This window comes from Jaculus jaculus, chromosome 7, assembly GCF_020740685.1.
Source record: "Jaculus jaculus isolate mJacJac1 chromosome 7, mJacJac1.mat.Y.cur, whole genome shotgun sequence".
In the NCBI taxonomy this organism is placed as follows: Eukaryota; Metazoa; Chordata; class Mammalia; order Rodentia; family Dipodidae; genus Jaculus; species Jaculus jaculus.
This window is the reverse complement of record NC_059108.1, coordinates 118889354-118902319: the sequence shown is the minus strand read 5'-3', so window position 1 is coordinate 118902319 and position 12966 is coordinate 118889354. Positions and strand designations below refer to the sequence as shown.

General features: G+C 50.3%; 1 protein-coding gene across 7 annotated transcripts in view; it reads right to left on the bottom strand.

Annotated features, from left to right (window-relative positions):
* Syne2 (spectrin repeat containing nuclear envelope protein 2) overlaps window positions 1-12966 on the bottom strand; it is a 392771-nt gene that overhangs the window by 8120 nt on the left and 371685 nt on the right. For 4 of the 7 annotated variants that reach the window (XM_045155524.1, XM_045155526.1, XM_045155525.1 and 1 more), the window contains 9 exons: window positions 10704-10891; window positions 10144-10294; window positions 9612-9794; window positions 8141-8278; window positions 6604-6798; window positions 4776-5058; window positions 4205-4273; window positions 3128-3267; window positions 652-763 (listed from right to left, as the gene is read on the bottom strand). In XM_045155524.1, coding sequence (XP_045011459.1) covers window positions 652-763; window positions 3128-3267; window positions 4205-4273; window positions 4776-5058; window positions 6604-6798; window positions 8141-8278; window positions 9612-9794; window positions 10144-10294; window positions 10704-10891 — 1459 coding nt within the window. The remainder of the gene's footprint in view (window positions 1-651; window positions 764-3127; window positions 3268-4204; window positions 4274-4775; window positions 5059-6603; window positions 6799-8140; window positions 8279-9611; window positions 9795-10143; window positions 10295-10703; window positions 10892-12966) is intronic. The other 3 variants (XM_045155527.1, XM_045155528.1, XM_045155530.1) reach the window with 1 other exon arrangement.

Sequence of the window (12966 nt, the reverse complement as noted above, 5' to 3'; positions counted from 1 at the left end):
AGAAGACATGCAGCATGTCCTCCAGTTCGGGTCTAAGGACCGTGCCACTCCACTCTCACGAAGGCCACATGGAGGAGGGAAGGGGGGGGGTAAGGACAGCTCTGGCCTCAAGCTCAGCATTTCAGGTCATGCTGCTGGGGTGACTTTTCCTTCGGGACACGAATGACTAGGACAAGGATTAGCTCTACTTTGGATCTAGGTTAGCGGTTACTTTCAGTTATGGGACTGGTCTCGTGAGGAGACCCTGAGGCAATGTCCTGATGATCACTTTCATGTCTCTTTTTTACATACTTGTGGTCATTAAAACATGAGCCTCACATCGTTTATCTGGTCAAAATTTAAAGAATAATTTCCAAAGGGCTGTGGACATAGCTCAATGGCAGGAGACCTGTCTAGTAAGCCTAAGGTACTGGGTTCAATCCCTAACGTCATGAGAAAGAACAGTTTCCAATTTATGAGCGAAAAGCCTAGAGATTCATTCATAAATACCTCTGAAAAAATGACTGGCCACTGTAGGGTACGTTCAGCAGTTTTAGTAAATTATGTAGCTGGTCAATTAACGTTCTGTCCAGCAATGGCTTACAGTAAAACCCCCAGCTAGGCCCAAATGCCGAGCTCCACCTCTCCTCAAGGCTGCCCATTCAGTAGTACCTGACTGCTGCCCTGTTAAGGTGGCCAGCTGCTCGTCTCCCTGCTGAGGGCTGACATTTGAGGCGTCCGGACCTTCTTTGCCATCAGGTCCCGGATGTAACAGCAGCTTTACCTGGAATGAGCCAATGTCTAGGTTATCAATGGTAAATTTAAAAGGTTATCTAAAGAACAACTGGCCTGGCATTAACAGACAAGAAATAAGAATGTAGGCCCTTTCCTTCAAAGGGTAGATTACTAGTGATAGAGGTATTTTTGCAAGCAGGAGGTATTTGTAAGCACACAGAGTGGAGGGCAGAAGGCAAGCTTCAGCAATGGCCCGGGGAAGGTGGATGTCAGTGACGGAAATCAGACGGCCCGTTTAACTCCCGTGCTTCCTGACACTGCCCATGCAAGCCACATCAAAGCAGGTACAGGCCATCAGCGGGCTCACTAGGTGGCTCTTGCGCTAGCATTTTTACAGGGTTCACCCCTGTGTGTCATCCATTCGGGTGACTGGCATTTTCATGACCACGGGTTGGAAACACAGGATGCGCTGCCTCCATGGGTCGTTCATTACTGGGCATTCATCCTTCAGTGCCCACTGCCACCCCTCTGTTATCACACAGCTGACTGGACTATTATCTCTTGCCTTCCAAAAATAAATGTATCCTTTTAAGAAAAGCTGTGCTTTCTTTGGATTGTGTCCACATGGCTTACTTCTATAGACGGGGGGGGGGGGGGGGGGGGGAGTTCCTTCCGATTTGTGGCAATACGCACGATTTCATATAGAGTAAAAGGGTTGAGCTTTTGAAACCCGGCCAGGTGAAAAATATACGCAGAAAGCCTGGGAGAAGCCAAACCACACAGGCACAGGGTACAAGAGGCGTCAGGTGCTTGGCTGTTTGCTAAGTGACAGGCAGAGTTTCTGAATTGGGCATAGCCACCTCTGTCAAATCTGACCATGTAAGGAAAGGCATAACTGTCCCCAGCTGTGTAGCAAACAGTCACTCATAGACACAAGGCACTGTGACTAAGTCTACTGATGCTTACACTGCTGTTGGTTTCTTTAACAGATGGAAGTAAGTGCAGGCCACGCTTACATCTCACTAATTCTCTGTACCAGCACTGATCTGGGGGCCAACATTCAACCTTGGGCTTCCCCCGGTTCCTGCCTCACCACAGCACGCAGCTCACCAAGAGCTCATGCAACTGAGGAGGAACTGTTTTTGGAATAAGCACGATACTATGTTAATAAGTGAGAGCCATTTTTTTGTTTGGTTTGGTTTGTTTTTTTTGAGGTAGGGTCTCGCTCTAGCCCAGGCTGACCTGGAATTCACTATGTAGTCTCAGGGTGGCCTCAAACTCACAGCCATCCTCCTACCTCTGCCCCCCCGAGTGCTGGGATTAAAGGTGTGTGCCACCACATCCAGCTTAGTTTTTTTTTGGGGGGGGAGATGGGGAGGGCCTTCTTTTACCTGCACACACATTACTCCTGACACTGACTGCAAGAGAGATTCGCTTTCGGGTGAGCAAGGCTCACAGTGTGCTTGATACCCCCATAGAAATGACCTAGGAGCCAGGCCTATGTCTCCCAGAGCACACCACCAATCAGGAGTCCTGGCTTTTTGAAGAAGACATGTGGTCAAAAAGTAAATATTGCTGGGTGTGGGAGTGAACTTTAATCCCAGCTCTCAGGAGGCAGAGGTAGTAGGATCACCATGAGTTTGAGGCCCCCCTGAGACTACATAATGAATTCCAGATCAGCCTGGGCAAGAGTGGGACACTACCTCAACCCCCTGCCAAAAAAGCAAATATAACAAAGATCTTTTGGAGCACAGCACAGGAGCAGTTCAAGAAGGCTAGCCTGCTGTCTCCTCACTATGTACATGGACAGCAGTGTCTCCAGCAATTGATAGTTATTGACAAGTGACAGTTATCGTCAGATCACATCAGCATACACAAAGACAGCTTTGGAATGGGAGCCTTTCTATAAATCTGGACAGTTTGCTGGCTCTAATGGAAGCATGGATGCCTCAGCAGATGTTGTTGTTTGTGTTTCTGGTGGTGCTGGGGCTCGAACCCAGGGCCTTGAGCATTCTAGGAAAGCTTTGCCACTAAGCTACAGCCCCAGTCCCATAGCAAAGAGCTCATCACCATAAGAAAATGATCACATGCCATTGTCTCTCTTAAATATTTTTTAAAAAAATTTATTTACAAGCAGAGCGAGAGAGAGAGAGAGAGAGGCAGAAAGAGAGAGCGAGCACGAGCGTGCACACACACATACACATGCAGGCCAGGGTCCCCAGCCACTGCAAAAGAATTTCAGATGCATGTGTCATTTTGTGCATCTGGCTTAATGTGGGTACTGGGGAAATGAACCTGGGCCTTTTAGGCTTTGCAATCAAGTGGCTTAACTGCTGAACCATCTCTCCAGTCTTTTCTCAAATATTTTCAACTGCTATGCACTTAGGTTATATTCTCAGGATCTAATACTTACATAGGCTGGCTTATAAGGGGTGCTGGAGTCTGAGGGAATGGGTGGCACATTCCTATCACCTTCCATTTGTTTGTAGTTGTGCTTGGGACAGGAAGGGCTGTCAGTAACATGCCACGAGTGGCCATCAGAAATGGATTTACCTGAAACACAATGTCACAAGTTACGGTCTATTCTTCCACCAAATGATGCATACTTAAGTCACTCGTAGAACGGTCATGGTAACATGGCGCCGAGTTATAGCATCAAAACGAGTTCTGCAGCTCTCCTTGCAAAGCATGCATGTTTGCAACATGTCAGTATGTCTCGGAAGGGAATGAAATGAGTCATGCAACTGAGCGACATTGTGCTCTCACTAGATGGGGACCACAGTGGCACACAACAAACACATGATTTGCTGCGGGATGAGTGGCGTTTTGGATGGAGCTGGCATCTCGAGTGGTGAGGACACTGGGCAACAAGGCCAGGAGTGGAGGCCAAGAAGACAGGAGGCCTCTGCAGAGTGAGGGGCAAGAGTGACCGTGAAGATGGGCTGGGGAAGCGGTCAGCCCCGCGTGGTCCTCTCCCCCCCAACAGCCGATGGGGATTGGGTGCAGGATCAAGACCAGAACTGCAAGTCAAGAAAGGAGTCTTCTCCTCCTGTGGCGGAGGGTAGGAGGGTTGTTTCCACCCCCAGCCACCCACCCACCCACCCGCTCTGTGCCAGGAAATTGCCAGAAGCAAGGAAGTAGTTTCACACTAAGCCACCATGAAGAAAGCTTGGCCCATGCCAAAAGACTTCAGTTAGTTGGAGGAAAAGTAATAAAGGCACCATAAAAAATTCCTTCTGCAAGGCCTGCTGGGAAGGGAGGGGAGGGAGGGGGGGGTGAAGGGTGTCGAGACCACTCTGGTGTAGGAGGGGTCTTGTAAGGAGCACGCAGGTATGGGTGAGTATGGCAGTGTAAATACACCATGACACAGAGACCAAGGCGCATGGTGTCCACGGAAGGCATGGGTCAGACACAACACGGGAGCGAGGTTTAGGATGCAGTGCGCCACGGGTGCTGCCGTGTTGAGACACATGCACGGGCAGGGGCCTACCAGAAGACGCTTTCAAAGATTTTGTGGTCATTTTAAGATATGCCTCAGGATTTTCAGGGATTTCTACATCTGAAAAAGAATAATGTCATTGTCCTCACTGAAGGTGCCTGCGGAGTAATGCCCAAGTAGAAAGTTAACACGCTAGAGGTGCCGACAGCCAGGAGGAGAAGCTAACTTCCCTTTTTTATTTATACAATTTTGAAAACCAGAAGGACTTTTGTTCCCCCCTTCGGTCAACTCCTGTCTGCAGCAGTGGTGGGCAGAGAGGACGTGGGGTGCGAACGGCCACATTCAATCTACCTACATGCTGATCAACTGCGCAGGAAAGTTAACCAAGGAGCCTCCCGTCGGCCAGAGCCATCGGGGAGCGGCTGAAGGTGGATTTTACTTGTCCTGTCATGGGAGCCAATTCTCAGGTGAGTCATGAGGTGGGCAGGACAGAGCCCAGGAAACCACAAGCCTGCTTCAGCCACAAGCTGTCCTGGTCACTGGGAGCTGGCTGTGGTCGCTAAGGTGCCAGAAACAGAACTCAAAGGGTCAGCTTCACGGGCTCCAGGAAGCCAGTCATTACCTGACAGTGCACTGTAGTATGGGCCTTCCTCGTCCTCTTCATGGGAGGAGGAGCCCCCCACGTCGCCTGTGTGATCCCACTCGAGAGGGATGGAGTCCACACTGACGGGGGTCTCACAGCCGGAACGCTCATGTCCCGGAGCTGGGGGCACGAGGTGACACAGGGCCTGGGGAGACGGCGGCTCCTCACTCTCTCCCCTTTTACGCCACGAGTCAGTCTGGAGCTCTCTGGGGTCTTCCATGTCTGTTTCATTCTCAGAAGCCTCCTTTTCATCTTCCAAGCCCTACAGTGGAGTAGCCAGCTTTTAAAATTCACTCATTCAAAGGCTACTCCGGCTGGGGATGTAGCTCAGTTGACAGAGTGTTTGCCTAACATGCATGAAACATGGGGTTTGATCCCTGGCACCACATAAACTGGGTGTGGTGGCTTATGCCTGTAATCCTAGTACTTGAGAGGTGGAGATAGGAAGATCAGATCAAGGTTATTTTTGGCTACATAATAAGTTTGAGACCAGCGTAGGAAATGGGATGGTTAGCCACAAGTTCCTCAAGAATCAGGACAGGGCTGGAGAGATGGCTTAGCAGTTAAGGCATTTGCCTGCAAAACCAAAGGATCCCAGTTCGACTCTCCAGAACCCACGTAAGCCAGATGTACAAGGGGGCGCATATGTCTAGAGTTCGTTTACAGTGGCTGGAGGCCCTGGCATGCCCATTCTCTCTCTCTCTCTCAAAAAAAAAAAAAATTTAAAAAAAAAGAATCAGAACATTCTCAAAAAAGATAATAGGGCTGGAGAGATGGCTTAGCGGTTAAGGCACTTGCCTGCAAAGCCAGAAAACCCAGGTTTGGTTCCCCAGGCAGGACCCATGTAAGTCAGATGCACAAGGTGGTGCATGCATCTGAAGTTCGTTTACAGCAACGGGAGGCCCTGTTGCGCTCGTTCTCTCTGTCTCTTTCTCTCTCTCAAATATATAAAAATAAAATAATCAAACTTAAAAACAGATAGTAGAGCAGTTCTGGACAAGATTCATATTTCCAAGGACCATATCTCCCCAGGTTTGTTCTTCCTCTCCAAGCTCATGGTTTAGCAGCCAGGTTCAGTTTATGTTACGGTGCTTTAAGTCTAAGGAAAATGACTGCTACGTGCACTGTTTACAAATGACGACTGGAAGTGGAATTTCTGAGGCTCGGTCTGGTGAAAACATAGCTACGTTTGGAGTCTGCCAGTCGAAGAGACACACAAAAGAAATAACATCTAGTCGTGCCGGTCAGCGACGCCTGCTAGAGCTGCCCAGTAAGCAGCGAGCTTTCGACAATGGCCTTAACTCCACCTGAACCTCCCAGCCGCCCTCGTATCCAGGGAAACGGCAGAGTTCCTTGTGAAAGCTGGGTCATTTGACACTTCGAAGGGGTGGACACAGCACCAGTGGGGGGGGGGGGACAAACACTTGCAGACACTACGAGAGGAAAGGTCAGTCACATTCCCAAGTTGGTCATGTAAGTGATCAAAACCAGAACAGTTTTCAGTGACGTTCAGGGGCAACTGACACAGGCCAGAAGGGCTCTGTCCCGAGGAGCGCTTCGAGGACAGAGGCACCATCCTCCCCACAGGGCAGCAGAGGTACCATCTTTCCCAGGGGCTAGTAGGAGAAGTAACCATTCCTCCCCACAGGGTAGTAGTAAATAACTGTAGCTCGAGATTGTTTAAAGGACGAATGGTAAAACTAAAGTCATGACATCACTACAAGAGAACTTTCCTAATTCTTCAACCCTCCAGTCAGATGTGCTCGTTGAGCAGCTCAGAGCCCTGGGAAGGTGCCCCCCCCCTTACCGGAGTGCGGGAGGTCAGCCTCCGGTGGAAGCGGGACACCCTGCCGAACACCTCCTGACAGTACCGATGCAGCTCCTCCAGCTCGTCCTCGATCAGCACCGCGTCCAGCGGCTCGCTCTTCTGAATCAGCTGCTCCCCAAACACAATGAGCTGGTCAATCTTGTTGGTGTTTAAGGTAATCTCCTGTTGGAAACCCTGTTTGGAAGAGGAGAAAGCATGGCCTTCAGAGGAAGAGTATTTCTGTTAGTATAGCATCATAGAAAAAAAAAAAAATCAAATGTCACTATGTTTGAGTTCCTTTTTTTTTTTTGGCTTTTTGAGGTAGGGTCTCACTCTGGCCCAGGCTGACCTGGAATTCACTATGTAGTCTCAGGGTGGCCTCGAACTCATGGCAATCCTCCTACCTCTGCCTCCCAAGCGCTGGGATTAAAGGCATGCACCACCACCACGCCAAGTCTTGAGTTCCCTTTTCATTTCTCTTTTGTAATTAGCATTGCAGCTTCAATTTTAAACTAAGTCACAATGACAATTTGGTGATTTTAAATGATTGTCTTTTTTAAAAAATTCTTTCCCCCCCACAACTAAAAATCTTCTAAGTTTAACACAGATGGTCATTTACCATTATCAGGTATAAGGGAGAGAGGGCTCATCTCATCGACACTTGGTGGCAAGAGAGCATTTCCTAACGAAGCCACCAATGGGCTTCTGCTTTGAGGGAAACAATACTAAGGTTGATAAGTGCCACTGTTCCTTTTCTTTGTGGGGGGGCGTTTCTGAGGTAGGGTCTCACTCTAGCCCAGGCTGACCTGGAATTCACTATGTAGTCTCAGGGTGGCCTCGAACTCACAGCGATCCTCCTACCTCTGCCTCCCGAGTGCTGGGATTAAAGGCGTGCGCCACCATGCCCAGGTGCAAATTTTAATTTTTAAACATCTTCCGAAGTCTACCCAGGGGGAAAATAACTACGATGCAACTAATACAAGAACAGGCGTGGCAGCAGGTGCCTATATACCCCAGCACATGTGGGAGGCTGAGGCAGGAAGAGTGTGTCGAGTTGGAGGCCAGCCTGACCTACACTTAGACCCTATCTCAAGAAACCAAACCAAACCAACAAAAATCAACTGAAATACAGACATACGTGGCAGAAAAAGGGCAAAAGAAAAAACAAAACAAACAAACAAACAAACAAACAAATGAAAGAAGTCTCTTCTTGCCCTCGCAAGTGTACAGTTTTTCTGCTGTTACGTCCAGCCTGCTGTCCCCAGACACAAGCGCCAGGGAAAGAGCATCTTACGAAACGCTGTGTGGGACCTAACGTGCGTTCTCCCGACACGACGGTACGTGGCCAGGAGAAAGATGGCCCTATTCAAATGACTGTGAGGATCAGTGTCCTTGCTTGCAGTGGTTCAGAAACACAACAGGTGGGGTATAGCTTGCTCCCTGAACGAGGCTGGAGGCTCTGGGATGAAATCTGCACTTGGCCATTTCTCTTCTGCAAAGGTGCTGTTCAAGAGGAAGCAGAGGAGGCGACCCTTACATTGAGTTGGCGCATCTTGTCGTCGGCATCGCTCTCCGAGAAGTGTTCCACGTTGGTCAGCTGCAGGTCCATCTCTGTGAGCCACACCAGGATGCTCTCCCTGGTGCCTTCAAATTCTTCCCTCTGGTTGGTGAAATACTGTGAGAAATGGGAAGAGAATCATGTTTGCACGGTCACTTTTGGCCCAAAGGACAAGGTGCCCTGAGTGTCCAGAACCCTGCCTCCATCTGGGGTGTCTCAGAACATTGCAGCTAGAGCCTGGGTCTGGTCTTGGCATTGTGACAGCTAACAACCCCACCCCCCCCACCCCACTGCCCTTCCAGGGCAGCAGATGAGGGTGGGGGTGGGCAGGTGGGTTATGCTCTCTTAGGACCCTCTGGAGGGCTGGGCCAGGCTCCCCTTTGCTTGTCTTCCCAGTCTTCTGCAGTAGCTTTTCTGGGAGAGAAGACTTAGCAGCCTCAAGATGCAAAAGCACTCGTCTAGCTGGACATGCTGACAGCCTGCCATCTTAGCACTCTGGCAGCTGAGGCAGGAGGATCATGAACTTGAAGCTGCTACTTTGGGCTACACAGTAAAAATCTGTTTCAGAAAGGAAGGAAGGGAGGGAGGGAAGAAGGAAGGAAGGAAAAGAAGGAAAGAGAGGAGGAAGGGAGAACAGGAGGGAAAGGAGGAAGGAAGGAAAGAGAAAAGGGACTAATTTTAAGTCTGTCTTTTTGCCTTCCTATAATTCTGAACATGTTATAGACCCAGTTTTGGACTCTTCAATAGAGGAACTCCTCCAGCTATTATTTCATAGCTAGGCAGCTGATTTCCAGATAAATGTGGCACTCAGGGCCAAGTGAAGGTCAGCTGGAGATAATACAAAGAAATTATCTAGATTACTGAACATGGCTGCCAATATCCTCCTGAAAGGGTTTAAAAAAGAAAAGAAAAGAAAAACAAAAGCCTAGGTTTTCATTTTGCTAGAATGCTCTGAGGTTAGTGGGTGGGCTGTAACCATCTGAGGATAATCACTGTCCCCACATTCCACAAAGCAAAGGAGGCAAATGAACTGATGTGTTTTATCCATATTCCTGGTAAGGGCCCCTAAAACAGAGATGGGCAAAGCAGGGTCCTCCCATGGACCTTCATGCTGCCTTCACTGACCCAGGATGCAGTGCCCTGACCCCCTGGACAGTCCACGTGAGCACGCCCATGCCATCGGGTTACAGAAGTTGTAAAACGAGACGTGTGTTGGGAACACAAGTCACACAAACAGGTTCTGCTTACGAGGCCCTGCGCAGATCTCTAAGAATGAACATGGGCGGCCGTGGGCTCCTCTGCGTGGGAAGAATTTTCAAGGCAGCTCAGGCCTTCAGTGAAATCTACCTGAGTGGTGTCACAAGCCTGTCTCTGCATAGACCATGTCATTTCTCCCTGCAAACCCACCCCTGCCCACCGCCCCACCCCCGGGGGCTGCAGGGGAGGTTACTCGGAGTCTCCGCAGGATGGCCGTGACCCGCTTCTGCAGGTTGTCCCAGCGCTGGTTGCCCTCGTGTACCATCTGCTTCAGCTTGCTGGCCGTGTCTGTGCGGTTCTCCCGGGCCAGCCGCCGGTACTGCTTGTTGATCAGCTCCAGCTGTGTGAGCCGCTCGTGAATCTGCCGCTGGAAGGCCTGTGGCGCACAGAGGGGTCAGCGCCAGGCAGGCGACGCGCCGGGACACCCCTTCCCCTGACCCCAAACGGTCTGCGTCACGTGGCTGTCAACGCCCCCCCCCCCCCCAGGCTGTAGGGCAGCAGAAGGCCACGTCCTCAGGTCTGGGACGCGAGCTGAAGCCTGGGCCTTCGGGGGTCACCGCACAGCGGCTGTGCAGCGCACGGTGTGCGCTGGCCATTCTGAGCAGCCGTGGCACTCGGGGGCACGGGTCCCTGGCAGGGGGAGCAGAAGCTGGCCACTTACAGGAGCTCATCCAGCAGCTTACTTCCCATAGTGGGCAGAGGGATGGGACGGGGAAAGGGCTTACCTCAAACCTCTTCAGCTCCTCTTTGGCAGTCGTGTACAGCACCTCGGAGGAATGGGGGCAGGCTGCCGTCCGCTCGGCCGACTTGAGCCAGTCCTCGAAGCGGGAATAATCGTCTAAAAACTTCTGCCACAGGCGCCACGTTTCCTCAATCCTGACAGGAGGAATGAGACTCAGAAGAGTCCACCCCCGCCCGTGCCCATCCCCGACCACCTTCTACTGGCATGGTTTGTGGAGGAGACCGTGTTAATCCGTCTATGGAATGACTAAGGATGGCAGTTCTTGGTCTGCACATCTTCCTTCAGGGGGAGCTGGGTACCCCAGAACTCCTACTTAAAAATAGGAGTTGGGGCTGCCTGCACTGCTTTCATGACTGGGAACAGACAGCGCCCCACTATGTTTCTCCTCAATGACTGCTTTGGTAAACACGAGCCACCAGACTGGGCCTTCTCTGCCAATTCCTAAACAACATGGACGGAGCCCAGCTACTGTGGCTGCAGACAGAAGGGCGTGCTGGCCTCGCTGGCCTCAGTCATGATGTTCGGGGCCAGCTCGCTCCTTACTTCATGCGCCGCTCCATGGACATAGCGCAAATGTTCCTCCAGCGTCTGTCCAGGCTCCTGGTGGTCTGCTGGATCGAGTCACACTCGGTCTCGTTGGCACAGGCGTCAGAATCATGCAAGAGGACATCGCAGATGTTGAACACGGACTCCACCCCGGCACTGTGTTGTTCAATGTCTCGCTGCAGGTCCTGCGATTGCAAGACAGTGTGGAAGCCTTTGAGATGGTGTTGATGGAAGGAAGAGAGGCATCAAAGGCCCTGATCATCCTCTCTTCCCCCTCCTAAGCCAGGGACGCATCCCAAGAAGCATGGGAATGTTGGGATCCAAACAGACTCAGCCCACTGTCTTTGTGCATCCTTGTGTCATGGGCATTTGACCCAAAGTGTGCACACAGGCAACCATGGGACTAAACTATAAAAGTGGTGGGGACGGCAGGGACACCTGTCACACCCTGACAGGTGGTGGGTACCGCTGAGGCGAGGCTCTGCCTTACAGCCTCCGGGCACATGTGGAACCTGCTAGCTTTTCTTTAGAAAACTGAGTCTTCAGCAAGAACTAGAACTGAAGCACTGCTGGGGACATGGCTCAGCAGTTAAAGGTACTTGCTTGTAGAACGGACACTAAAGCGCATGGGAGATGGCTTAGTGGTTCAGGAGCTTACCTGCAAAGTCTAAGGACCAAGGTTTGATTCCCTAGTACCCTCGTAGGCCAAAATCATAAGGTGGTGCATGCATCTGGAGTTCATTTGCAGCAGCTAGAGGGTCTGGGGCAACCATTCTCTATGTGCCTCTTCCTCTCTCAAATAAGTAAATATAATGTTGCTTTCCATGTAGCCCAGGCTAGTTTTGAACTCCCGATCCTCCTGCCTTCACCACCTGAGGGCTATAATTACAAGTGTGTGCCACCACACCCAGAAAGTGTGTTTGTAAACTGCTAAAGTTGTGGAAATTTGTTACCAAAAGCAATAGCAAATCAATACATTACATTTCTTTACGTAGGTAGTCCTAAGGACCAACTTTGTAACTTTTTTCTTTTTTTGGTAATCAAAAATGATAGGAATAGCTAGGCATGGTGGCACATGCCTTTAATTCCAGCACTTGGGAGGCAGAGATAGAAGGATCACTGTGAGTTCAAGGCCACCCTGAGACTACATAGTGAATTCCAGGTCAGTCTGGTCTATGAAACCCCCCCAAAAAAAAACAACAACAAAAAAAACCAGAAACACCCAAAACAACAACAACAACACAACATGATAGGAGATTCTATGGAGGCTGCCTGGAAGACAGAAAACCAGGGGCAGATGGCAGAGAAAATGGAGGAGGCTCAGGATCCACCAATAAGAAGATTGCTGACTGCTCACCATGAGACATGCCACCTCTATGTCTGCCAGGGCCCATGAAAATTTGCAGCAGCATGAATACTGCTCTTACTGCTAGCCTGACAACCAGCTCCAGGTGATGATGACAGACACAGTGATCAATCAAAGCAGAAATCCAGGACACAGAGAACTCAGCACTAAATCAGACTGCCAACAGACCTGCCATGGCCCAGAGAACATTGCAGAAGAGGGGTGGAAAGACTGTAAAAGGCACAGAGTGAATAGAATGCCCTGAGGCATAGTCCCCCCCACCCCACCCTGCTACCCCAACAGGGACTGAGGCCTTCATGATCCCACAGTGAATATCACAACTCCATTGAGGACAGTCCCCAGGGAAACAGGATCAGGAGTGAGGGAATAACGGGGTATAAGCTGTTATAACATATATGAAGTAAAATAAATTTCTTTAAAGTGATAGGAATTCTATTATGGTAATCATGGGCTTGACCAAGAGGAAACCTTCCAATCAACTAGATTAAAATTATGTACCACAAACCAGGTGCGGTGGTACATGCCTTTAATCCCAGCACTTGGGAGGCAAAGGTAGAAGGATTGCTGTGAGTTTGAGGCCACCCTGAGACTACACAGTCGATTCCAGGTCAGCCTGAGCTAGAGTGAGACCCTACCTCAAAAAAAAAAAAAAAAAAAATTGGCCGGGTGTGGTGGCACACACCTTTAATCCCAGCACTTGGGAGGCAGAGGTAGGAGGATTGTCATGAGTTCGAGGCCACACTGAGACTACATAGTGAGTTCCAGGTCAGCCTGGGCTAGAGTGAGACCCTACCTCGAAAAGCTGAAAAAAAAAAATTATGGTGGTGGGAGGGAGAAAAAACAGGCAGACATGGCAGGTGTGCCACCTCTCTCCCAGCCCTCCAGGGCTCCTTC